We start from the raw sequence: 26,470 nt of genomic DNA, 5'->3' as shown, positions 1-26,470 counted from the left end.
CTGTGGGAGGGCTTACAGAACCTCCCTGAACATGGAAATCCACCAAGATGGTTCTTACATTGCATAAGTTAAGCAAGTCTAACTTTTATTGGTACAGAGTTTGAACTGCCAGGGTACAAAACGTCCTACTAATGTGAGAGCAGGCCTTTTGCTACTTTACAAAATAAATTGTGTCCGACAAAGCAAACAAACTGAGCTACAGCTTAGATGAAAGGACAACTTAACAAGTCCATTTTGTTGAGAGATTAGCTAGCACAGTACTGGCTTGACATAGAAGAGATGTGAAACAAATAGCACTTTTGTTCAGATCCACAGAGTTGGATTAAAGCAACTTTGCCTTCCTTCCCTTTAGTGCAGTGTTTCCCAACCTTTTTTGGGCAAAGGCACACTTGTTTGATGAAAAGAATCTCGAGGCACACCACTATTACAGCCCCGTGACGTCAGCGCGCAGCGTCACGCCGGGAGGGACGCACGAAAGTGTAAGTTTCAATTTTTTTCCCTCCCCCTTGCCGGGGAACCTCCAAGCTTTGGGGGTGGGGGGGGGGGAGGAGGCAGCAAAGTGAGGGACCGAGGGACTCCTCCAATGACAAGGGTTGGGGAAGAAGAGAAAGGGCTATTCCGCTCCAGTCACGGGAGGGGAATGTGTACTGGCCCAACTGGTGTGCGGTCTTCGGAAATCGGGGTGCGGGAAGGAAGCCTAGGCTCGGGGTCCACCAACCTCGGCGGAGAAAGGCAACAACCGGAGCCAATGATGAGCCGGCGCGTGCGTGCAGCGGCTGGCCTCGAGCTCGGGAAGCTGCGCACGGCGATGTTGACGCGGGGCGCGTGAGAGCTTGGGGGCGGGGGGGGGGCGGGAGAGAAAGAGAAAGAGTTGGCAGCACCAGGCGCTGTTACTTATTGCGCTGCGGACGCTGCCAGCAACTGCGGTGGTTGTGCGGTGGCGGCCGCCGCAGAACGTCCTCGTCAGTCAGCTGAGCTGCCTGGCGGCGTAGGGAGCCGAGGGGCAGGGCTTCCTTTCTGAAGGAGCTGAGGGTGGGGGTCCTCAGGCGCCTTCGGCAAAATGGCGCCGGCCCAGAGCGCTTCTAGGAGGCTGCCTTTGTGCGCGACGTAAAGCCCTCTTTCCCTCCCTCCAGCCCCGTGTCACCTGTGGAAAAGGGGGCTGGATCCAGTGACGCAACTCGGAAAACTGTTAGGGAAGCCAGAGCAGGAAAGTGAGTGGGAGGCGGAGGCGCCGCTTTAACCCACGTTTCCTTTTTGAAAGAGAAACTTAAGATCAGTGTTTCCCAACCTTTTTTGGACTCGCCCGCCTCCCTCCAGGCAACATCTTGCGGCACACCAGGCAACATCTCGCGGCACACTAGTGTGCCGCGGAACACCAGTTGGGAAACACTGCTTTAGTGTATGGTGGCCATTAAATGTCAAATCCTAATGCAGCTCCATAGGATAAGGTTGTAACAATATCCTCAGAGAGTAAGGAACAATCGTTTGCGTTATAGCTGTAAACAACGGAACCATGGAATTCTAATAAGGGAGGGTTGTCTCCCAGGACACTCCGATGGACTGGATTATTCTTTTTGTCCACTCTGGCCTCTTCAGTCATCCACTGAGGTAGTTTATTTGATGAAGAATCCATATTCCTATCAAATTTATTTGTTTGGATTTGTATGTTAACTAACCTAAGGCTTCCCTGGGGTCCTCCACAGCTCCAGAGCACTAACCTCACCCCCATCCTACTAACCTTTCCCACCAGATCCCCATTAGACTGTATTTGTTACATCTGGACATTCAGTAGTAGTAATAATAATAATAATAATAATAATAATAATAATAATAATAATAATAATATCCCGCCCATCTGGCTGGGCTTCCCTAGCCACTCTGGGCGGCTTCCAACAAAATATTAAAATACCATAATATATCAAACACCCGTCACCTGAACATACAGCTTGACTTACAAAACACGGATATTCCAAAACTGCCCTAATTCATAAGGTAGAAGAATCTACAGTGGTACCTCGGGTTAAGAACTTAATTTGTTCTGGAGGTCCATTCTTAACCTGAAACTGTTCTTAACCTGAAGCACCACTTTAGCTAATGGGTCCTCCCGCCGCCACCATGCGATTTCTGTTCTCAACCTGAAGCAAAGTTCTTAACCCGAGGTCCTATTTCTGGGTTAGCGGAGTCTGTAACTTGAAGCGTCTGTAACATGAAGTGTCTGTAACCCAAGGTACCACTGTACTAAAAAGATAGCACAAAGTCTTTTTACAGAAACGGCGTATTAAAGAGATCACGAAATGTTCCAGGTAGAGATAGAAGATTTTAAGGGACACCTCAATCCTTGTTAATATACAAAATTACATATTGATGCAATGTAGTTCCAGTCTATGAGGATTTGACCTAACGTCACTGAAAATTATGGAATAGATACCAAAATCAATGGATGAGGAAGGGCGAGGAAGTGGGTTGTTTCCCCCCCCAAACAGTTTTGCTTCTTTTGGTAATTTGGTAGAGAAGCTGAAAACGGCCCACTCTGGAGGTTCAGAAGCGAGGTTACAGGGAACCAGGCAGAGGGCCTTCTTGGTAGTGGCACCTGCCCTGTGGAACGCCCTCCCATCAGGTGTCAAGGAAATAAACAACTATCCGACTTTTAGAAGACATCTGAAGGCAGCCCTGTTTAGGGAAGTTTTAAATGTTTGAAGTTTTATTCTGTTTTTAATGTTCTGTTGAAAGCTGCCCAGAGTGGCTGGGGAAACCCAGCCAGATGGGCGGGGTAGAAAATAATAATAATAATAATAATAATAATAATAATAACAATAACAACAACAACAACAACAACAACAACAACAACAACTCTAAATTGGCTTTGTGATGTCACACAAGCATACCTTATTGGCTAGGTCGCATTGTGATATCATCTGGCTGACAGCATGACCTGTAAGCAGCTGGGGTCATATTGCCAGCAAGAAGGATTCAATATATTGGTTCAAAAAAGGCAGTCAAAATTAACCCCACTCAATGGACCAGAATGTGTTGTAAACCCCCCTTTAAATCCATATCAACGAAAAGAAAAGAACTCACTCTGAAACTCACCTACAGGTGGTACCTAACACCAAGAAAACTAGCGCTAATACGCCCAGGAACCTCACCAAAGTGCTGGAGAAGGTGCACCTCCACAGGCACATACCTCCACATGTGGTGGGAATGCCCAAAATCCAACTATTCTGGACAACAGCTATACAAGAAATATGTAAAATAACTAAGCAAGTATTAGAAAACATCCCAGAATTGGCCCTACTAAACATCTTCCAAGACAACAATGCCATTTACACCACAAAGAACTCATAACCCACCTACTTTCAGCAGTGAGAAACACTATAACCAGACACTGGAGAGACCTGTCAGGAGTAAGCATGGACCAATGGTACCAAATAGTATGGGAAACAGCCCTACTAGAAAAAATTAACCAATAAACTGAAACTGACACGGGGACAAACAGAAGAAGAAGGCTCCCCTTTATCACATACACAGCCCAACAAGACAATGACAATAATCCACCAACAGCATACAAATCAATATGACCAACCTGATCCAAAACACCCACCCACCCCACTCACACACGAAAACAAAGATCACCACAGCCAACCACAAACAAACAAGGCCAACCCCAACCTCTCTCACCACCAAAGGAACACAAGTGAACAGCAGACACTGCACAAGCGACGCTGACACCAAACCCTACATACATTAAGCACAATAGAAACATCACCACCCAACCCCACCCCCACCTGTCTTCCACCCCGCCACCCCTCTCCCCCCTTTCTTCCTAATGTCTCAACAAATGAAACTGATTTGTAAAAATGTTACATGGGAAAAAATACAAGAGAGAGACATTACACATACTTCTGTAAATCAAGAAAATCTTTAATAAAAATACAAAAAAAAAGGCAGCCAAAGCACAAAAACCACAAGAAACGCAAAAACTTCCCAAATGTTAAATGGCCACACAAAATCCACCCCCTGCCTCTTTTCCAGGCAAGTTGTTTGCTTTGTGGGCATTTAGGATAGCCTTACTGTTAAATCAGCTTTAGTTTTGGCAACATGCTTGGGCGTAGAATGCAGAACAGTCCACGGTGTATTATATACTCTGAAGGTATTTACAGCTTTCAGTGTTCAGGTATCATCATAAAAATCAGGGGAAACTGTTTTAACAATTTCAGTCATTTCCGCTCCTCGGTCATGTGATAAGAAAACAACCAGTGTAGTCTGAGACTGGGGAGAATTTAAGAGTCTAGCACAGGGCACAGAAGCAGAGATACTCATTTATGCTTACACAATCAAAGGGACTCCACTTTATAGCTTACTTAGCATAATGGCCAGTTTATACCTGAAAGGCCCCGAGCTTTTCACAGAGCAGTTATTAACGTGGGGAGGGAAAGCGAGGCTTGATCATAATTCTGGAGAAAGGAAATCAAATGCCATTACCTGCTTTCCTATGAACATGTAGCAACTTGGCACATATAGGAACGGGTTGCGGTAAAAAAGATGTTACCTGACCACAGCAGACCCCTGGTGAGGATGTGTACCTCCTTCCATCGCATGAATCTATCTCAATTAGCCTAGCAGAACACGAAACCAACTGAAGAACGGAACGGTAACTGAAATATATCAGTTGCCATGCTCACCTGTTAGATCATAGGATAGTGGCTCTGGTTCTTCCTTAGCTACCAAAATCTACACCACCCTTGCATTTAAGCACTTCTGTAGTAGCCACAGATAAAAATGAATTGTCTGCTTGCCAACAAAGTTCTGTATAGTAAAAGCTATGGTTTTCCCTTTGACCAAACTGTGGGAGGCAGTGGAAGACAGGAGTGCCTGGCGTACTCTGGTCCATGGGGTCACGAAAAGTCGGACACGACTAAACGACAACAATGGTTTCCCCAGTAGTGATGTATGGAAGTGAGAGCTGGACCATAAAAAAGGCTGATCGCCGAAGAATTGATGCTTTTGAATTATGGTGCTGGAGGAGACTCTTGAGAGTCCCATGGACTGCAAGAACATCAAACCTCTCCATTCTTAAGGAAATCAGCCCTGAGTGCTGACTGGAAGGACAGATCCTGAAGCTGAGGCTCCAATACTTTGGCCACCTCATGAGAAGAGAAGACTCCCTGGAAAAGACCCTGATGTTGGGAAAGATGGAGGGCACAAGGAGAAAGTGACGACAGAGGACGAGATGGTTGGATAGTGTTCTTGAAGCTACCAACATGAGTTTGACCAAACCGCGGGAGGCAGTGGAAGACAGGAGTGCCTGGCATGCTCTGGTCCATGGGGTCATGAAGAGTCGGACATGACTAAACAACTAAATAACAAACAACAACAAAGTACACACAGCCCCATCCAGGTGAGCAAGTAAGCAGGCAGAAGCTGTGAGCTATGAAAAGTGTCACAGGGTGGCGAAGGAAGCATGGCACTCTCTGACCCTCCTTTGCCAGCCCCAGTAATCTACTAATTTTTTTCACAGGCTAGTAACTTATGTGGGCTTGTTTGCAAGGCTGGCTAATATATACTTCTCAATGAATTATTTGGGAAGCACAACTACTTTTCTCGTATTGTCCCCATAATACTCGACACATACATATTAGACTTCAGCGGAGAACCTTACCCAGTGCTGATCATAATCAGATGGCCTTCCTCTGCCGTCCTCTTCATCGTAGAAAGGTAAGCCTTCTCGTCTTGCTTGATGGTACTCCTTCCGTAACTTCTGGATGCGGTCTGCAGTTCCTACAGGTGGGTGGTCACTGGAGAATGAAGAAAATGTAGCATGAGTTGCATCAGAGGGCGATTACATCCTCAGCAGATGTAAGCACAGAGTCCAGGTGGAATTCATTTTCAGTTCACGTTGTAGTGGAAACTTTCATTTTGGATATGTGGGCAGGCTCCTGCGTGCACTGTTTACACCAGGGGTCGGCAGCCTAAGGCCCATGGGCCACAAATGGCCCATGGGGGTTGTTTAACGAGCCCATGGACCCCTGCCGCCCACTCCTATGGACTGCCTTCCGTGACGCTGGCCGGCTTCCCACTGGCTGCAGGAAGCTCCTGCAGCCAATGGGAAACTGCGCATGCCTCCTCCGCACCAGAAATAGCATTTGCACATGCGTGCGCATGTATTCCGGCCCACTGCAGCGTCTGTGGGACCGTGAACCGGCCCAAGCCACAAAAACTTTGCTGGCCCCTGGTTTACACCTTGCCTCCAAGCCACAAATTCAAGAAAGCAAAATATTTAACAAATGAAATGGAACATGTTAATATTTATTTGGGTCTGTCCACATTGCAAGTTTATTTTGAGCTCAACCTGAAACACCTACACCCAAGAAATCTGGAAACCTGTGCGGACACCTGGGTTCAAGTTATTCCTCTCTGAGTTGGGGAGAGGAGCAACGTTCCTGCCACAACTTCACTTTCAACCTGCTCCTTAAAACAAAAGTGTGTTTCCATGAAACAATTCTCCAGCTTGGCTGCAGTGATTGCTATGGCTCGGTTGGCTACTGAAGTAATTTGTTCACAGTTGGAACACTGTGGTTGAAAGGGCTGAGATAGTTGGGTGGGAGGAAGGAGACGGTGATGTTTGAGATGCACGATCAGCCTCTAAATTACAGTAATATTAAGCTTGCATTAGATGCATAAAGCAAAGAAAGAAATGGAAGTATATGCGGGATGGGGGTGGGGAGTACTGCTAGCTGGCTAAGATTTATATTTCCTGTCTTATGCGGGTTTAAATATAAAAATACTAAACTAATTTGATTCACAGCGACGTTTATGGATGCCATATATACATTCCCCATGCCTGCCCAATGTGGGTATTAAATGTCAAGGGAGAAGGAATAGTTTTTGATGAATGTGGCCTCATTGGGTAAATAATATAGGCACACTGTGGAAGCCAAGCTCCTGAATGCTTCCCTTGATCTGGACACTATACAGTGGTGCCTCGAAAGACGAAATTAATCCGTTCTGCGAGTTTCTTCGTCTTGCGGATTTTTTCGTCTTGCGAAGCACAGATGCACCCTGGTACTGTATTATAATGGGATAGCGGGCAAAGCACAAAGCGGGTCGCTCCCCAGCAGGAGGAGTTTCCCCAGCCTGGAGGATCTGTTGCCGGGAAGAGGCAAAGACACCCCCTCCCACCTCCCCACGAAAACAGCCCCCCTTCCTCTGTCGCCAAGCCTTGCCGCGTCTTCGCTCCGCCAAACCGCGTCCCACATCAAAGCCCCAGCCCGCTCCTCTCCCTCTCTCTCCACGAGGTGCCAAAGTTCGAGCCCAGGAACTGAGGGCGGACGAACGAAACGCCCGGCGCAGACTCTCCCTTGCTCCCCCCCCCCGTTACCTTGCGCCATGCCGCCGGGCTCCCCACAGTCTTGGCAGCTGCTCCCGGCTTCTTCCCACCCCCGCAAAGGCGCCTTCGCGGCAGCCCAAGTGCAGTGGATGCCTCCTCCTCCTCCTTTGTCCCGCCTCCTCCTGCCTCCGCGCAGTTAGGGCAAAATGGAGCAGCCACGTGAGGAGGGGGAGAGAGAGAGAGAGGCAGAGGTGGCGGCGACACAGAGACCCAGCCAGATCCGCTGGATCCCAGCCCACCTGCCTCCTCTGTGCCCTCTCCAGAAGAGGATCCCTCTGGAAAAGGTAGGTTGCTCCCTCGCTCGCTCCCTGCCAGCCCAGTTCCCGCTTCAAAAGGAAACAAACTCACAAGACGTTTCGTCTTGCGAAGCAAGCCCATAGGGAAATTCGTCTTACGAAGCACCTAAAAAACCGCAAAACCCTTTCGTCTTGCGAGTTTTTCGTCTTCCGAGGCATTCGTCTTGCGGGGCACCACTGTACATCTGCTGATGCAGCCTAGAATAGCATTAGCTTTTTTCGCTGCTGCATCACACTGTTGCCTCATGTTAAGCTTGTGGTCCACCAAGATCCCTAGATCCTTTTCACATGTACTACTAGTAAGCCAGGTGATCGCCGTCTTTTATTGGTTCTTCCTGCCTAAGTGCAGAACCTCACATTTGTCCCTATTTAAATTCCTTTTGTTAGTTTGGGCACAGCTCTCCAATCTGTTAAGGTCATTTTGAATCCCAGTTCTGTCTTCTGTGGCATTAGCTACCCCTCCCAGTTTGGTGCCATCTGCAAATTTGATGAGCATCCCCTCAACTCATTCATCCAAGTCATTTATAAAGACGTTGAACAACAACGGGCCCAGAACAGAACCCCGAGGCACCCCACTTGTCACTTTCTTCCAGGATGACAAGGAACTTTTAATCAGTACTCTTTGGGTTCAGTCAGCCAACCAGCTGCAAATCCATCTAACAGTTATCTCTTTCAACCTACATTTTACCAACTTCCTTGAAAGAGTATCATGGGGGACTTACTGAAATCAAGATAAACGATGTCCACAGCATTCCCCTGATCCAACAAGCTTGTAACTCCATTAAAAAAAGAAATGAAATTTGTGTGGCATGACTTGCTTTGAGAAACCCATGCTGGGTCCTTTTTAAGTGCTCACAGAGCAACTGCTAAATTATCTGTTCCAGGACCTTTCCTGTTAAAGCTATGGTTTTCCCTGTAGTGACGTATGGAAGTGAAAGCTGGACCATAAAGAAGGCTGATCACCGAAGAATTGCTGCTTTTGAATCATGGTGCTGGAGGAGACTCGAGAGTCCCATGGACTACAAGAAGAACAAACCAATCCATTCTGAAGGAAATCAGCCCTGAGTGCTCACTGGAAGGACAGATCCTGAAGCTGAGGCTCCAATACTTTGGCCACCTCATGAGAAGAGAAGACTCCCTGGAAAAGACCCTGATGTTGGGAAAGATTGCACAAGCAGAAGGGGACGACAGAGGACGAGATGGTTGGATAGTGTTCTCGAAGCTACGAACATGAGTTTGACCAAACTGCGGGAAGCAGTGGAAGACAGAAGTGCCTGGCGTGCTCTGGTCCATGGGGTCACGAAGAGTCGGACACGACTAAACGACTAAACAACAAGTAACTTTCCTGGTATTGATGTCAGGCTCCCTGGTTGGTAGTTACCTGGGTCTTCTTTTCCCCTGTTTTTGAAGATGGGGACAACATTTCCCCACCAATCTGCAGGGACCTTACCTGTTCTCCAATAATTCTCAGACAGAGGCTCTGAGATTACCCTTGGGTGCAGCTTATCAGACCCTGGAGGTATGAATTCATTTAAAGAAGCTAGGTGTTCCCTTACCACCTCTGTTCCTATCTTGGAACTGCCGCTCCCTCCTTACATCATTTATTCTGTTACCACCAGGTTGGGCATTGCTTTCCTTTTGCGTGAAGATAGAGGCAAATTAGGTGTTGAGCAGTTCCGGCTTCTCTCTGTCACCCAATAGCATTTCTCCATCTTCTCTGCGCAGAGAACCTACCACTTGCTTGTTGTCCCTCTTGCTTTGAACATAGCCGAAGAAACCCCATTTTTTATTATTTTTAACTTTGTTAATGGGGAGGCTTGCAGTGGGGGCTCAGTGTGTCAGTGAGAGTTGGGTACCCTGACGTCCGTAAATGAGAGCACTTTTCACTAAGGCAAAGAACACTCGGCTGATTGCGTGAGGTTGCAGGCACCGTCATCTCCACAACATAATGTGAGAAGCTGCCCTTGCTGGAAGCGCTGTCTATAAAATACAATCTGTCGGCAAATCTATGTGGTAGAATAGCAAGCTGGCTTTGCTGGTCATTTTTGTGGGGCAGCAAACCTCTTCTGAGAAACCATCTGCAGCATAATTGCAAGCTTAACCTGGCCCAGAGTCTTAAATATTAGGGGCTAAGTAAAAAACCAAGCTGCTGTGTGCTTTAGAATGAACTTTCACCAGCAGATCGCCCACAATTTAGCTGCTGGTTGGAGCTACAAAGCTCCACACTACAATAAGAGCGAAATTCTTCTGAAAGGGGTGGGTTGGTGGGTGGAAGCTGAGGAAAGTCAGTGTTGGCAGTACATCCCCATTTTATCCTCCAAACATAAAATGCTGGACACAGACTTAAGAGATGTTTTTCTTAATAACTGCCCACATAGTTAGAAGTACTGGCTTTTTAAAGATTTCAGTATATAGTGGTGCCTCGCAAGACGAAAAGAATCCGTTCTGTGATTCTCTTCGTCTAGCGGTTTTTTCATCTTGCGAAGCAAGCCCATTGACGGATTAGCGGATTAGCGCTATTAGCAGCTTTTAGCGGCTTATCTGCTGATCAGATCAGCTGATAAGCGGCTTAGAAAAGGGGGGGAGGGAAAAAACCAGCAGGAACTCGCAAGACATTGTCGTTTTGTGAAGCAAGCCCATAGGAGATTCGTTTTGCGAAGCACCTCCAAAATGGAAAACTCTTTCGTCTAGCGAGTTTTCCGTCTTGCGAGGCATTCGTCTTGCGGGGCACCACTGTACAGTGGTACCTCGGGGTACATACACTTCAGGTTACAGACACTGCTAACCCAGAAATAGTGCTTCAGGTTAAGAACTTTGCTTCAGAATAAGAACAGAAATCATGCTCCGGCAGCGCCACTGGCTAAAGTGGTGCTTCAGGTTAAGAACGGACCTCCGGAACGAATTAAGTACTTAACCTGAGGTACCACTGTAATTGAGGAGAGAAACAGAGCCGTCTTTCCCATTGGGCTTAGTGGTGCGTCGCGCCAGGGCGCCGGCCTCTCAGGGGCACCACAGCAAGTCGGGGAGATGCACGGCTTTGCCGGCAGCCTCCCCTTTCCCTCCTGCATGCCTGCCAGCTGTGCCCCGTCAACCATATGGCTGGCGGGCGTGCAGCTTGCCTCCCAAGCCTCCATGGGAGGTGAGCGATCTCTGCAGAGGCTTAGGATGGATGCTGCGCCCCGCCAACTATATGGCTGGCAGATGTGCAGCTTCCTTCCCATGCCCCGGCGGGAGGAGAGCGATCCCTGCAGAGGCTTGGGAAAAGGTTGAGACCTCTGAGAAATGGGGGGTGGGGCACTGGAGGGAATCTTTGTACCACGGCGCCAGATATGCTTAAGACGGCCCTGAAGAGAAATATGAACTGAGTTACTGTGGCGTTTGCCTCCCAGGTGAGTCATAAGGAAAGGGTTAAATGAGTGTGCAGTGATTGGCCAGTGGGAACTCAAGGGGAGGAGTTAGAGTTAGAGCTGGAGCGGTGTGGAAGTCAGTTGAGAGTTGGGAGTTGGAGAAGGAAGAGGGAGGATATAAGTCTGTGGGTTGGTCGAGTTGTGTTGTGAGAGAGTGAGAGGAACTGTTAGGTAGAGTCAGATAGATAGTTGGGATAATCAGTTTGAAGTTGTTAAGAATGAACGAAGGTTCTTTCTTTCATATGTGGTGGGAATGTAGGAAGGTGAAGGGTTTCTGGGAAATGATATACAACGAATTGAAAAAGATGTTTAAATATTCGTTTGTTAAGAAACAAGAAGCCTTTTTGTTAGGAATAACAGGAAGAGAGATAAAAAGATGTGATTATAAACTGTTTCAGTATGCTGTTATAGCGGCAAGAACATCAATGGCCCAAAAGTGGAAACAAGAGGAATTACCGACCTTGAACGAGTGGAGGATGAAACTTATGGACTATGCAGAATTGGATAAAATGACTGGAAAAATTAGATACAAGAAAGATCAAAAATTCATCGAGGACTGGGGAAAGTTCACGGAATATCTGAACACTATATGTGATGAACACACAACGCTAGTGGGTTTTAAAGAGACTTTGTGATAATTTAAGGTATATTGCAAGACAGAATTAGAGTTGAAAGGTTAATGTTAAATCGGCAATATTACATAGAAAATGCGGGAAGATAAGAAAAATGGATGATTGAGGGAGGTGCTGGTGGAAATTCAAAAATTGTTAATTTGTAATCACGGTTGTAACAAATATTTGCAAAAGGAAAACTTAATAAAAATTTATACATAAAAAAAAATGAAGTTGTTAAGAATGTATAGGACAGTAAAGGAACTACGATTAAGAAACTGCCAAGAAAAATTAACTGAAACCATAAACTTTTCATGCCTATAAAATAAACTTGATTGGAACTGGCGGAAATGACTGGCAGAATCCGAGACCAGGGAGAAGAGTCGGTGGAAGAAGATTGGAAAAAGTTTAAAGACTATTTACAGAAATACTGTGAAATTAATGAATGTTAGAAAAATGTTGGAATGAAGTTATATGGCTTTAGTAGAAATGTTATAAGGAATTAAGTACAGATAGGTTAATAGAGCATTAAAGGAAAAAATAAGGTTAGAATGAGGTAAGATAATTATAGGATAGAAAAGAGAGGAAGATGGAAAGGAATTGCTGAAATAATTAACAGAAGTGGAATACAAAAAGGGAGGTGTGAGGAGGTCGTGGAAATAAGTGAATGAAAGATGGGATAACGAAATTGTTTGATTTATTTTATTGTTTTTGTTTTGTTTTTGTTGATTTGATGTGTTGTATTGTATTTTTTTAAATGTCTAAGCTTTTGGAAAAATAATAAATATTATTATAAAAAAATAAACTTGATTATTTGTTAATGTTAACAACTGTCTGGTCTCCATGTGTACCCGAGAGAAACGGATTGGTGGCAGCGGGAAACCAATCGCAGTGGTGGGACAGGGATCAATAGACCGTCAAACGTTCGGGGACCCTGTGTGATCGCCACAGTAACCAACACAGAGTCAGGACAGAAGGAAGAAGCTTCAAGTCTCCCAACAATGTGAAAGAAATGACAGTGATGCCCAATCATTTAAGAGTTCTGAATTTCAACTTGGCTCCTGACAATTACATGAATATATGAACCGCATTCAAACCCAGCAGATGAATTCAATCAGGGCCAGGCAAATATCGCATACATAATCTATTAGTTTACCCCAAAGAAACTGAAGCATTGAATTCAAACAGAATGAAGTCATCAGTAATAAAAAAAAGAAACTGATAAGGCAATATTAAAAAAAAGACCACCATTTTCTCACATTTTCAAGAAAAATCATACTTTGACTGCAACCTATTCTCCCATCTGACTATAAATACATATATTTAAAAATATGGGTTTGATCAGATACGAATTCTAAAGCAAAAGAATGAAGAAGATGGGAGGGGGTATATTTTTTTCAGTTGCATAGGATGAACAAATGATTGTCCTCAAAAGAAATCAGACCTTGAAATAGAAATATAAAAGAATTATACCAACTTCAAAAATAATACTTAAAAAATTTATACAATAAAGAATCTCGCTGGAATGCATCAATAAGACTTGTGATCAGCATTTAAATTGTAAGATGGTTAAAGAGAGCTGCGTTATCCCTATCCCTTTCCAGCCAGTAATCTGGGTAACCGGGTTCGCGTCTCCGCTCCTCCACATGCAGCTGCTGGGTGACCTTGGGCCAGTCACACTTCTCTGAAGTCTCTCAGCCTCACTCACCTCACAGAGTGTTTGTTGTGGGGGAGGAAGGGAAAGGAGAATGTTAGCCGCTTTGAGACTCCTGAAGGGGAGTGAAAGACGGGATATCAAATCCAAACTCTTCTTCTTCTTCTTCTTATGGCTGCCCTGAAACTACAGTTTTGGAATGGAAAATGGATGGGCTATGATTCAACCCACCACTGTCACTATTTCTGAATTGCCTTTGATTTGTCCTGGTGTTAAACTTTCATTGTTCAACTAGTCAGTCCAAAAACTAAGGTGTCTAAGTCCCCAAGCATAGTGAACAAACTGTGCAGTCCCCATGCAGATCTGTTCTCTAGCCCAGATGTGACTTAAATGCTCCAAAAGTTGTTTGTTTGTAAAAACAAAAAACAAAACATCCACCAATCTACTGATAATTATTGTAGGCAATTCAAAATTAAAATTGGATGCTGTACTTGTAAAAGGGTAAAAGCGTATTGGGAAATGATCCATAACGAATTGAAAAAATATATTTAAAAGTACTTTCCCCCAAAAACCCCAGGGGATAATTCAGACTGAAATTCCCAGGTTTCAATAAAGGGTTATTTATGTATGCCACTACTGCGGCCTGTGTTTTTTTAGCCCCAAAATGGAAAACGAGTGAGGTCCCAACCAAAGAAGTATGGCAACTTAAATTGACACAATATGCACAGCTTGCAGACTTAACATATAGAACAAGAGAACAAGAAGAATATACGTTTAAAGAAGATTGGAAAACGTTTACTGAATATATGGGGGGAATTGTGTACACTTGAAAACGTTGGCAGCATTAAGATAAATCCAACAGCGTAAATAAGTTTTGACAGATGTAATAATGGAATACTGAATGGTTTAGTTTTTGTAAAATAGGCAGGGATTTATGATATGCAAAATGAACCATGGAAAGAGAAGAAGGGAAGTCACTGATATACTAAGGATGTAAAAATGAGTACTTTACATGGTAAAGCAGAAAAATTAATAAAAATTGTGTGTGTGTGTTTGTGTTAAATGGGCCTTTTGCGCATATCACCCAGGAAGGTAAATTCTTGAGCTGCTATCTGAATGTCACTAGCAAAAGCACCTTGCCTACCAGGGGAATAATCTCTCCCGTATTAGCGAGAAGCCACACCCCTGCTAGTTGCAAGAATGGGGAAGTGGTTAGGCCCTTTGGCAGGAAAAAGTGTCCTTCACAATTGTCATCTTCTATGTCCAGAAGGCTGATTGCCAAAGAATTGGTGCTTTTGAATTATGCTGCTGGAGGAGACTCTTGAGAGTCCCATGGACTGCAAGAAGATCAAACCTCTCCATTCTGAAGGAAATCAGTCCTGAGTGCTCACTGGAAGGACAGATCCTGAAGCTGAGGCTCCAATACTTTGGCCACCTCATGAGAAGAGAAGACTCCCTGGAAAAGACCCTGATGTTGGGAAAGATGGAGGGCACAAGGAGAAGGGGACGACAGAGGACGAGATGGTTGGACAGTGTTCTCGAAGCTACCAACATGAGGTTGACCAAACTGCGGGAGGCAGTGGAAGACAGGAGTGCCTGGTGTGCTCTGGTCCATGGGGTCATGAAGAGTCGTACACAACTAAACGACTAAACAGTAACAACAATTATTATTAGATGGCATTTCATTCTGATCATCTCAGTGAGGCAATGCCACTTTCCTTTCATAAAGCAGGTGCCGTTCTTTCATGTTATCAGTTCAATATCAGTGGCATACAATATGTATCGCTAGGCCTCAGGTACCACACAAAGTTACCTTGGCTGCTTCATCCCTGAGGATCTGATTTGGATGTCAATCAACAGAGCAACTTTTTTTGGGGGGGGGGTAACGACTGATGTCTTACTGAGCTTCCTTTAACAAAACACAGTGCGTAGGTGCATTTTGTTTCTGAAAAAAAGTATTTTGCTATTGGGCCTTTCCTGTCTAAATTCATATTGTTGAACTCATATTTTCAAACTGCAGGCGACGGCAGAAGAAATTTTGGTTTAACACCGTGTCTGCCCCCATCATGTAAAAAGTGAGGGCTGGGAGGGCAATTTCATAGCAGAAGAGGAACGTGGGTGAAATGAATTAAACCCTCTGGCTGCCTGTGGCTTCCTCTTTGAACCTCCTTCATAGGCTATTCTAGCTGGGCTCTTGACACCAGCTCCGGACTGGAGATCCTACACCTCTGTGCAAATTAATTGAAACAAACTACCGTATTTTTTGCTCTATAAGATGCACCAGACCATAAGACGCACCTAGTTTTTGGAGGAGGAAAACAAGAAAAAAAAAATTCTGAATCTCAGAAGCCAGAACAGCAAGAGGGGTCGCTGGGCAGTGAAAGCAGCAATCCCTCTTGCTGTTCTGGCTTCTGGGATAGCTGCACAGCCTGCATTCGCTCCATAAGACGCACACACATTTCCCCTTACTTTTTAGGAGGGAAAAAGTGAGTCTTATAGAGCAAAAAATACGGTATGCAGTTTATTGTACTCACATATGAATGTATATATGTGTACAAAAGTCACATATACGTACATTAGTAATGGATATGACCTCTGCTATTTTTAAACAGGATTTGAACACAGTTTGGCATGGAGTCTACTCGTTTTGAACCGTCACTGTTGATTTTCGGATCCCTGTACCACACTTGAATCAGCGCCTAAATGAGCTTCTCCATAGTCATACAGTCTACAGCACGGAGGTGACTTCTGCATATAGCCCACAAATTCTCAATGGGATTTACGTCCGGGGAATTCCCTGGCCAATCAAGTATCTGTATTTGCTGCTCTGTCATGAATATCTTCACCACTTTCGATGTGTGACAGGGGGCTAGGTCCTGCTGCAATATCCCAGTACCGTCAGGATACCTCTTTTCCAGCTCTGGAATAACTATCTTTTGTAGAACCTCAATATATTGTGGCGAGCACATCATTCCTTCTATTGGCTGTAGGCTTCCAACACCATAATGATCAACTGACTTTTCGTGCTTGTTTTGAGCACAGGATTACGAGTAAGATAGAAAACATGCTTTGTTTCAATTAATTTGCACAAGGGTGTAAGTGCTGGGTACAAGGAGAGTTCATTTCCCCCCTCAGCCATTCTCAGTGGGAATGCAAACCACTCAATGCTAAGTTCTAGGGAGCGAGAGGATTCTGCAAAAAGCTGGGCTTACCATCGCAGCACGGGATGTCACACACCCTCACGGTCCATGAAGGTGTGAGGTGGCTGCTTCTGATAGCGGATGCCAAACAGCCTGCTCTCCACCCCATAAGTTGCCCTTCTGCCGTCAGATGTCATGGGAGAAAACACTGCCCCATCACCAGAGTTGAAGTAAGATTCAGCCACCAATTCAGTTGGCTTGTTTAGGAAGAATTGGGCGCCATCTTGTCCTTTGTCTCGGGAACAAAATGTATTGGGCCAGCCCAATTCTGTAATAGACGGAGCCAGAGGCTAGGTTTAGGAAGGAGTCTGTGAAGCTGTGTACTAGTACTGAGTTCATACACTCCAACATTTCTCTGATGAAAATAGGGACGGCTTCTTCTTCTTCTATTATTATTATTATTATTATTATTATTATTATTATTATTACTACTACTACAGTGGTACCTCGGGTTACATATGCTTCAGGTTACATACGCTTCAGGTTATAATGATGATGATGATGATGATAATAATAATAATAATAATAATAATAATACTAAATTATTTATATGCCGCCCTCCCCAGCCAAAGCCGGGCTCAGGGCGGCTAACAACAATAAAATAATACAACATTCTAAAATCATTTCATTCTAAAATTAATTCAAATCAAATTGATGGCAACCATTGGGCTAGAGTTCTGTGAAGATTGCCAAAGGAGGGAGTCAGGCTGTGCCCTGACCAAAGGCCTGGTGGAACAGCTCTGTCTTGCAGGCCCTGCGGAAAGATGTCAAGTCCCGCAGGGCCCTAGTCTCTTGTGGCAGAGCGTTCCACCAGATCGGAGCCACAGCCAAAAAAGCCCTGGCTCTGGTTGAGGCCAGCCTAACTTCCCTGTAGCCCGGGACCTCCAAGATGTTTTTGTTTGAAGACCGTAAGGTCCTCCGTGGGACAAACCAGGAGAGGCGGTCCTGTAGGTACAAGGGTCCCAGGCCGTATAGGGCTTTGAAGGTTAAAACCAGCACCTTAAACCTGATCCTGTACTCCACCGGGAGCCAGTGCAGCTGGTATAGCACCGGGTGAATGCGATCTCGCAGCGAGAACCCCGTAAGGAGTCTTGCCGCAGCATTCTGCACCCGCTGGAGTTTCTGGGTCAGGTTAGAGACTCCGCTAACCCAGAAATAGTACCTCGGGTTAAGAACTTTGCTTCAGGATGAGAACAGAAATCGTGCTGCAGCGAAGAAAGAAACCCCACTACCCCAACCCCATTTTAATTGATTCTGGCAGGAGAGGAAGAAATAATCCCATTCACAAACTAAGAAAGACAACTGTGTACTGATTGGTGGAAGATGTCGATTCCTACAGCTACAATGCCATAAAAGTCAAAACAGAATTCTATCTACAGACAGGAACATCCCTGTCTTGTACGTACATAAAACGTGTGGGAAAGCACTCCTGGATGGTATTGTTCATTTATGGTATCACTCACTTTAAGAAGTCAAGGCTGGTGAATTTCAAAGGGTGCGTTACAAAGGCTACATTTACGATGCCAGCATTTTATTTCAGAGCAGTGAAATCTTGCATGTTTTATCGAAGCGCCTTTGCAGCTTCAATAATAGGAAGAAAGAAAAAGAATAGTTGGGGGGGGGGAAATGATAAAAATAAAACCCACACTAAAAAAATATAACTCTCCAATATTTCAAGCTTTCATCTTTGTCAGCCATGGAGAGAAAAGATAGTTTACAAGGAAATGAGCTTTTGATGTTTACATCTCTACTTGAGCAAATGAATGCTACTGCGATAGAAGAGCTCTCCGACAATTCTCTAAGATAACAGAAGTTAAAATTCAAATAAAGAGTACTCAAAATGTTTTTAAAAAACCCACAGCTTGAAGATTTTGCAGCCAAAATCAGCCGCAGGCTTCCGATTTCTGTTTTTCCGAGCCAGGAAAAGTCTATGAACTGGTTAAAAAGAAAATGGGGGGAGAGTCAAGGTACGATACTATCAAAATGGAGATTCCATGCCGTATCTTATTATTATTGCAGTGGCAAAAAACAATTGCCAATGAAGTTAGGCACCACGTTATCCAACAAACACATGAACCTTGGGCACCCATGGAGTTATGCATGGAAGTGGGCTGAATTGGAAAGGCTGGCTGTTTTTATATGCAATGACAGCAGCAAGAATATTATTGGCACAAAAATGGAAGCAAGAAGAATTACCGACGAAAGAAGAATGGAGGATGAAATTGATGGACTATGCAGAGTTAGATAAATTAACAGGAAGGATTCGAAACCTGCGGGACCAGAGATTCTCAGAAGACTGGAGTAAATTTCCGAACTATCTGAAAAGCTATTGTGATGAACAAATTACGCTAGCAGGATTGCAAGAAGTTTTGTAAGGTGAGTTATTTGAGATATTGCAAGAAAGACTATGAGGAGAACTATTAGTTAAGGATAATTAAATGTAATATAAAAGTTAAGAAATGCATAATAAGTGACAGAGAACGGAAAAAATCATCAGAGGTGTTGACGGAAGTCCAAAATATTGTATAAGATGAGAAGCTATGTTGTATGACTGTTGGAAGTGATATGTTAAGAAATTAATAAAAGTGTGTGTGTGTGTGTGTGTGTGTGTGTATAAAAGGTAAAGGACCATTAGGTCCAGTCGTGGCCGACTCTGGGGTTGCAGTGCTCATCTCGCTTTATTGGCCGAGGGAGTCGGCGTACAGCTTCCAGGGTCATGTGGCCAGCATGACTAAGCCGCTTCTGGCGAACCAGAGCAGAGCACAGAAATGCCGTTTACCTTCCCACTGGAGCGGTACCTATTTATCTACTTGCACTTTGACGTGCTTTTGAACTGCTAGGTGGGCAGGAGCTCACCCCATCGCGGGGATTTGAACCGCCGACCTTCTGATTGGCAAGTCCTAGGCTCTGTGGTTTAACCTACAGTGCCACCCGCGTCCCTATATATATATATATAGAGAGAGAGAGAGAGAGAGAGAATTGGAAAGGCTGGCTAAACCTTTTGGCCCAAGGACCGCATTTAAGAACCACATGCTTGTGGCCACTGAGAATGCACTCAGTCTTGCATATTTGCACTGGGCTCCCCATGCATACAGACCCCATACTGCCACCACACACGCAGTCCACCCTCCCTACTTTCTCTCCCCTTCGCACACATGCAGATATTTGCTGCATGCATCCCCAACACAGCACTAGGCTAAGAGGAAAGGTTGAAACCTCCTCGTCCCCTAACACAGTCCTGCAACGAGAAAACCACCCCAGGGGTTAGCAGCTGTGGCGATCACACACAGGGCCCCCGGACGTTCGACGGTCTATTGACCCTGTGCCGCCATTGCGGTTGCTTTTTCCACTGCCACCACCCCGTATCTCATGGGGACACACGGAGTTCAGACAGTTGTTAACATAACAAATAATCAAGTTTATTTTTAAATGCAGGAACAAGCTTATGCTTTCAGTTAATTTTCTCTTGCCAGTTTCTTATTCTTAGCTCCTAACAACTCCAAACTGATTATTCCAAGTATCTAACTGACTCCACCTAACAATACCTCTCACTCTCTCGCAATACAACTCTACCAACCCACACCTAAACCTCCCTCTTCCTTCTTCACCTCCCAAACCTCAACTGCCAAACCTCAACTAACTTTCAAAACCTCCCACTCTAACTTTTACCCCCCCCCTTGCATTCTCACTGGCCAATCACTTCACACCCATTTTAACCCTTTGCTTATGACCCATCCTAGGAGGCAAATGCCACAGCAGCTAACCAGTTTTTCCCCCAAGCCAAGATGCCTGGTTCTCACCTCACACTAAACCAAGTGAGATTCTTTTAAAACAGAAGTAAAGGTGGGGTAAATTCTGCTCCTGGCTCCAGGGGAGGAGAGCATGCAAGGCTGTTGGGTCTCCCTGAGGCTTGTACACAGTGGAGCTGCTGAAAGGAGAGGAGGAGGGGAAGGAGTTCGTAGAGACAGTCCTCTTTCAGCTGCTCTCGAACACTCAAGAGTGTATGAGGAACTCAGGATAGTGGGATGGTGTGTGTTGAAAGGGAAACTCTGGGGAAACCGCAGGCTCCCCTCAATATTACAACTGCCGCCCGCAGCATTTGAAAATGTATCCCCCACAACCGCGAGAGCAGTAAAGTTTGAAAGGCGGAAACCCGAGAATTTTCAGGACACAATTGTGGGGCAGAATTCCTTTCGAGCAGAGTCACAGCGCTAGACATCCCTGAAAATGGGAACTGACAGAAAGGTAACCCTATAGCTAGACATATGTAGAATATATGGAAACCATCTATTTAGTCACGGAGGTACACAAAGCAAATGCCAGGGAGGGGGAACCAAGAGAAAAGGGCATAGACATTCATTTGTAAACAGAAACTGGCTTTAACATGGGCTGGAAAAACACCAACTAGATCATGATCTAGTTTTAAAGTACTTTTTAGAAACGAAAAACAAATGTGGTGACCTTTTAGCCCTGCAAACTTGCATGAAAGCATTGCAGCCACTTCCGTCCAAAAGGTTAAGGATTCCTAAAGCAACACATGGGCATCATTTATCTGGACGAAAATTGAGCCCAGTGACCCACAACATCGCCGGTGACTCTTTGACTTCAGAGGCGGCTTAGTGGAAATTCAGCAGCTAATATTATTTTGGCTCCAAGGGATTAATTAAAAAAACAATTAGGCTCTTCTTCTTACCTGTAGCAAGCACTGAGTGGAATTAAATATCAGCTGCCTGAACTAGTTGGCAGAAGTGCTTTTTGCAAACATCTCACGGTCTGTTGTTATTATTTTTTAAGTATGACTTAGCATGCTTGAACAATTTTCTCGACTGCTCCTAATGTATCTTCTCCATACAAAAAATTAAAACAACAACAACACAATGATGAACTTCTTCATTCAAGTTTCTTTCCCATCCTGTCTCTGCTTCAAACCCACGCTTTCTTGATTTTGTAACCTACAGCTGGCAACGGACTTCTCTTCCGACTGACCTTTATAAAAGAAGGCTGAAAGAAAACGTATTCCAAGATTGGTGGAGGTTCACCGGCCTCTGCATACTAAACAGCAAAGCCCAGATGATCTCCTTTTGGGGTGTTGTTGTTTAATCATTTAGTCGTGTCCGACTCTTCGTGACCCCATGGACCAGAGCATGCCAGGCACTCCTGTCTTCCACTGCCTCCCGCAGTTTGGTCAAACTCATGCTGGTAGCTTCGTGAACAGTATCCAACCATCTCGTCCTCTGTCGTCCCCTTCTCCTTGTGCCCTCCATCTTTCCCAACATCAGGGTCTTTTCCAGGGAGTCTTCTCTTCTCATGAGGTGGCCCAAGTATTGGAGCCTCAGCTTCAGGATCTGTCCTTCTAGTGAGCACTCAGGGCTGATTTCCTTCAGCATGGAGAGGTTTGATCTTCTTGCAGTCCATGGGACTCTCAAGAGTCTCCTCCAGCACCATAATTCAAAAGCATCAATTCTTCGGCGATCAGCCTTCTTTATAGTCCAGCTCTCACTTCCATACATCACTACTGGGGAAACCATGGCTTTAACTATACCTTTTGGGATAGATGATGCATAATTTTAAAACGGGGCAAAGTCCCTAGGTACACAAAATGCTGCCTTGTAAAAAATGTCAGATCCTTGAGTCATCGAGCTCAGTACAGTGGTACTTCAGTCTTCGAACAGCTTAGTTCCTAAACAACTCGGAACCCAAATGCTGCACACCCAGAAGTAGGTGTTCCGGTTTTTGAACTTTGCCTTGGAAGCCAAACGTGCTCCTGAGCTTCTGTTTTTACCGCTGTGCAGCAAATTTGAGTTGCCCCATCGTAATTACGGTTTTTCCCATCCCGTTTTACCCTTGCACAGCAAATTTAAGTAGCCCCATCGTCACAGGAGCAAAATCCTAGGAGCAGAGGTTCATCTGGAACTCCCAATAAAATATTTGAGGGGGCTGGGCCCCTCCCAAGTTGATGGGCGTTGCCATTCAAATGGCTTCTGTGTGCCGCATCTTGTGATCGATTATTCAGAATGGGGCTAACCTGCCCCCCCAATACTTTATTCAAGTTGGCACCCCTGACCCGAGTTAACTATTAAAGGGCGGGAGTGATGATGAAAACTACTTTGTAGGAGACAGGTTTGAACTTTAGGCTTGTTGTTGTTGTTGTTGTTGTTGTTTAGTCGTTTAGTCATGTCCGACTCTTCGTGACCCTATCGACCAGAGCACGCCAGGCACTCCTGTCTTCCACTGCCCCCCACAGTTTGGTCAAACTCATGCTGGTAGCTTCGAGAACACTATCCAACCATCTCGTCCTCCGTCGTCCCCTTCTCCTTGTGCCCTCAATCTTTCCCAACATCAGGGTCTTTTCCAGGGAAAAGGCTTAGAAGGAGCCATTAGCAGTAATGGGAGTAACAAACGTTGTGTTTATATCAGATTGGTGTCATGGGGGTGCTGGCTCTATGGATGTATTCTATTGCTCTGTTTTCTACATATCATTTAATAAAGATTGGGGGGGGGGAATTTGCACAGAAGAGAGGATTTCAGCAGGTGTAACTTTTTAAGCACCACTTTGGAGAAAAGATACTTCTTGCATTTTTTAAAAAATGCCATGGACAGCACACAGAACCTTGTTCCACAGCAAAGAGAGCAAGTCTGCTTAAAAATCGTGCACCTTTAAGGTCCTGTGAGTTGCACTAGAAAAGGGGCAATCCGGTACTCCTTATTTCACTGAATGCAGTGGAAAAATGTTTAATTTTCAGCCTCACCACAACGCCAGCTACAGGAGAGGAGGGGGGACGTGACGGCTGGGTAAATTGGCTGCTTGCGATCATATGATTGAGGGGAAGAGTCATTTGGGAAGAGACGTTTCTTGCGCTGAAAGATTCTTAGCCAGAATGCGCCTGTTATGGGAAAACAGTCACAAGATCTTCATTAAAAAGCATTATGAAAAGGGTGACGTTTGAGCTAGTTAAGGGCAATGTCTGGGGCATATATACCCCCGCTGGTGGTTCTGCAATATGAATGAATCTGCAAAGGGCTACAAAGAGCAGGGCGATTACCGGACTCAGCTGCTGACAACAGTTGAACTTTCCACAGCCTATGCACAATAGCAAATAACAAAAGACAAACTCAGGGTGTCCCCCCCTCCCACCCGCCGCCAATGCTCGAGTTTCTGTTTTGTACTACAAAAATGACATCAATTATGTCTTCTTTCCATCACAGGATCTTAATGAGATACAATAATGGAGGGCAATCTCTGTGTGGCAGTTTCCTTAGGACACACACAGCAGAATACTTAAAATTGCCATCTTCTGGCACCCTCTCGTTTTACAACTGACTTTTTATTATTATTTTTTTAAAAAACTTCACCGAGAGAAAGCAACTGGCACGTTTTTAACATATAGGTCACACCAGCACGGAGTGAAGATTTTCAGCCCTCCCACTCAATTTACAACAGCTGTAACAATTCAAGGGAGCGAACGCTGAATGCTAATTATGGCAAAGGAATGCTATTGTATTTCTTACACCTCTCTCCTAAGAACGCTTACTAAGGGTGCAATCCTATACGCACTTAACCTGGGAGCAAGTCCCACTGGACTTCTTTCTGAGTAGAAGTACGTAGGACTGCACTGTCAAAAGTCGGTGTTATTTTTTATTTCGTAAAATTTATACACCTCTTGATTGTAAAAGAACAACAAAAACAACCCTGAAGGCACTTTACAGAGAGATAAAAACAATAAAATAAAGGGAAGACACAAGATCTACCCACCTTGGAAGACTGGCAGATGCAACTAATAGACTACATGGAGATGGCGGAAATGACTGGCAGAATCCGAGACCAGGGAGAAGAGTTGGTGGAAGAAGATTGGGGGAAATTTAAAACCTATTTGCAGAAATATTGTAAAATTTCTGAATGCTGATGACATTGAAATGAATTGCTGGGGTTCTAGCAACAAGGTAAAATGTAAGATTAGACCAACAACAGATAAATTAATGGGATATGAACTTGCTGAACCAACTTTTAAAAGGGATACAAGAACGGGAGATGTGAGGAAGTCAGGAAAATATGTGAACTTAAGATGTAAAATTAAGAAAGAGGGAATTTTTGTGTTTTTCCTATATGCTCTTTTTCTTTTTATTATTAGTTTTTAATGTATGTATTTTTGTATTTTGTATTTTTGTGCTTAATGTTTGTATTTTTGTATTTTGTAGTATGTATCTTGTGTTTTTGTATTCTTTTTGTCTTTGTATTTTTCTATACTTTGCATTGTTAAAATCTAATAAAAAATTTAAAAAACAAACAAAAAACCCCCAATAAAAAAAAGAAAAATTCACAGACGTTCTTTAAAATATACAAAACTTACTAAAAGAGAAAAGAAAATCCAACTTTCTGAGCATCATATTGGCATCCACATTCAATCACAACTAGTCAACTGGTGACACTGCTCCAGGTCATGGGGGGGGGGGTACAGGTTGGAAACACACATGGCAACAAGCAGCAATTCTCTGTCATACTTCAGAGAAAGGGGGGGACGCATCCTGTTTTGCTGTGCTGCTGCTGCAGACTCAGGGGCGGAGAAAGGGGGTGCGGTGGGTGTGGGCCACCCCGGGTGTCACCACGGATGGGGGTGACAAAACGCCGGGTAGCACTCACCGCAGGGCCTGCAGTGCACTCGAACCACGCATCTCTCCTGGGAAAGACGTTGGTGGCATGGGCGCGCACAGGCTCCGCCCACCGCCTACCCCCCAGTTGTAGGGTGGCTGAGTGGGAGGAGGCAGGCAGACTCTGGAGGCCCTGCCCCCATGGGTGGCTCACCCCACCCCTGGGCGTGCAACCCTAGGCACCCGAGCGGCTTCCTCTGCCGCTGCGCAAACTCCATTACCTTGGTTGTGTGGCGATGCCCACGAAACAGTAGCAACAACAGCTAGTTCCGGCGAGATCTCACGATACGATGCGATAATCTTTATTGTCATTATCCCATACAGAACAATGAAATTGAAAAAAATCTACATCAGACGTTCAAAACCGAACAAGCCTGCTATCTCAGTTATCCCAGCCTGGTTAACCCTCTAAAAACTCTGATAAAAAGGTAAAGGTAAAGGGACCCCTGACCATTAGGTCCAGTCGTGACCGACTCTGGGGTTGCGGCGCATCTCGTTTATTGGCTGAGGGAGCCGGCGTACAGCTTCCGGGTCATGTGGCCAGCATGACTAAGCCACTTCTGGCGAACCAGAGCAGCGCACGGAAACACCGTTTACCTTCCTGCCGGAGGGGTACAATACCTATTTATCTACCCGCACTTTGACGTGCTTTCAAACTGCTAGGTTGGCAGGAGCAGGGACCGAGCAACGGGAGCTCACCCCGTCGTGGGGATTCGAACCGCCAGCCTTCTCTTGACAGTAAATTCAATTGAAATCAATAGGGATTAGTATCTAAAAGAGTGCATATAGTGTCCCAGTAATGGGTAGCAATAGTACTGGACTGTTCTGCCTTGTTAAGACCACACTTGGAGTACTGCATCCAGTTCTTGGTGCACAGTTTAAGAATGATATTGACAAGCTAGCAATTCAAAAGCATGCCAGTACAAGTAGATAAATAGGTACCATTGTGGCGGGGAGGTAAACAGAGTTTCCGTCTGCTCTGGCTTCCATCACGGTGTCCCGTTGTGCCAGACGTGGTGTAGTCATGCTGGCCACATAACCCAGAAAGCTGTCTGTAGACAAACGCCAGCTCCCTTGGCCTGAAAGCCACAACCCCATACTCATCTTTGACTGGACTTAACTGTCCAGGGGTCCTTTACCTTTACCTTTATCCACCTACCTCTGAGAGTATATTGCAATAAATAAGCCACATGCATTGCCTTTTCAAGCAGGAAACTTGGTAGGTGCAGGACTCTTCTGTACAGTCATCATGAGTTAACACAGCAAGGG

General features: G+C 45.0%; 1 protein-coding gene across 1 annotated transcript in view; it reads right to left on the bottom strand.

Moving 5' to 3' along the window:
* PARD3B (par-3 family cell polarity regulator beta) overlaps positions 1–26,470 on the bottom strand; it is a 608,076-nt gene that overhangs the window by 109,772 nt on the left and 471,834 nt on the right. The window contains exon 21 of the mRNA XM_082225604.1: positions 5,660–5,795. Coding sequence (XP_082081730.1) covers positions 5,660–5,795 — 136 coding nt within the window. The remainder of the gene's footprint in view (positions 1–5,659; positions 5,796–26,470) is intronic.

This window comes from Podarcis vaucheri (genome assembly GCF_965113315.1).
Source record: "Podarcis vaucheri genome assembly, chromosome: 1".
In the NCBI taxonomy this organism is placed as follows: domain Eukaryota; kingdom Metazoa; phylum Chordata; class Lepidosauria; order Squamata; family Lacertidae; genus Podarcis; species Podarcis vaucheri.
This window is presented reverse-complemented; position numbering and strand designations above follow the sequence as displayed.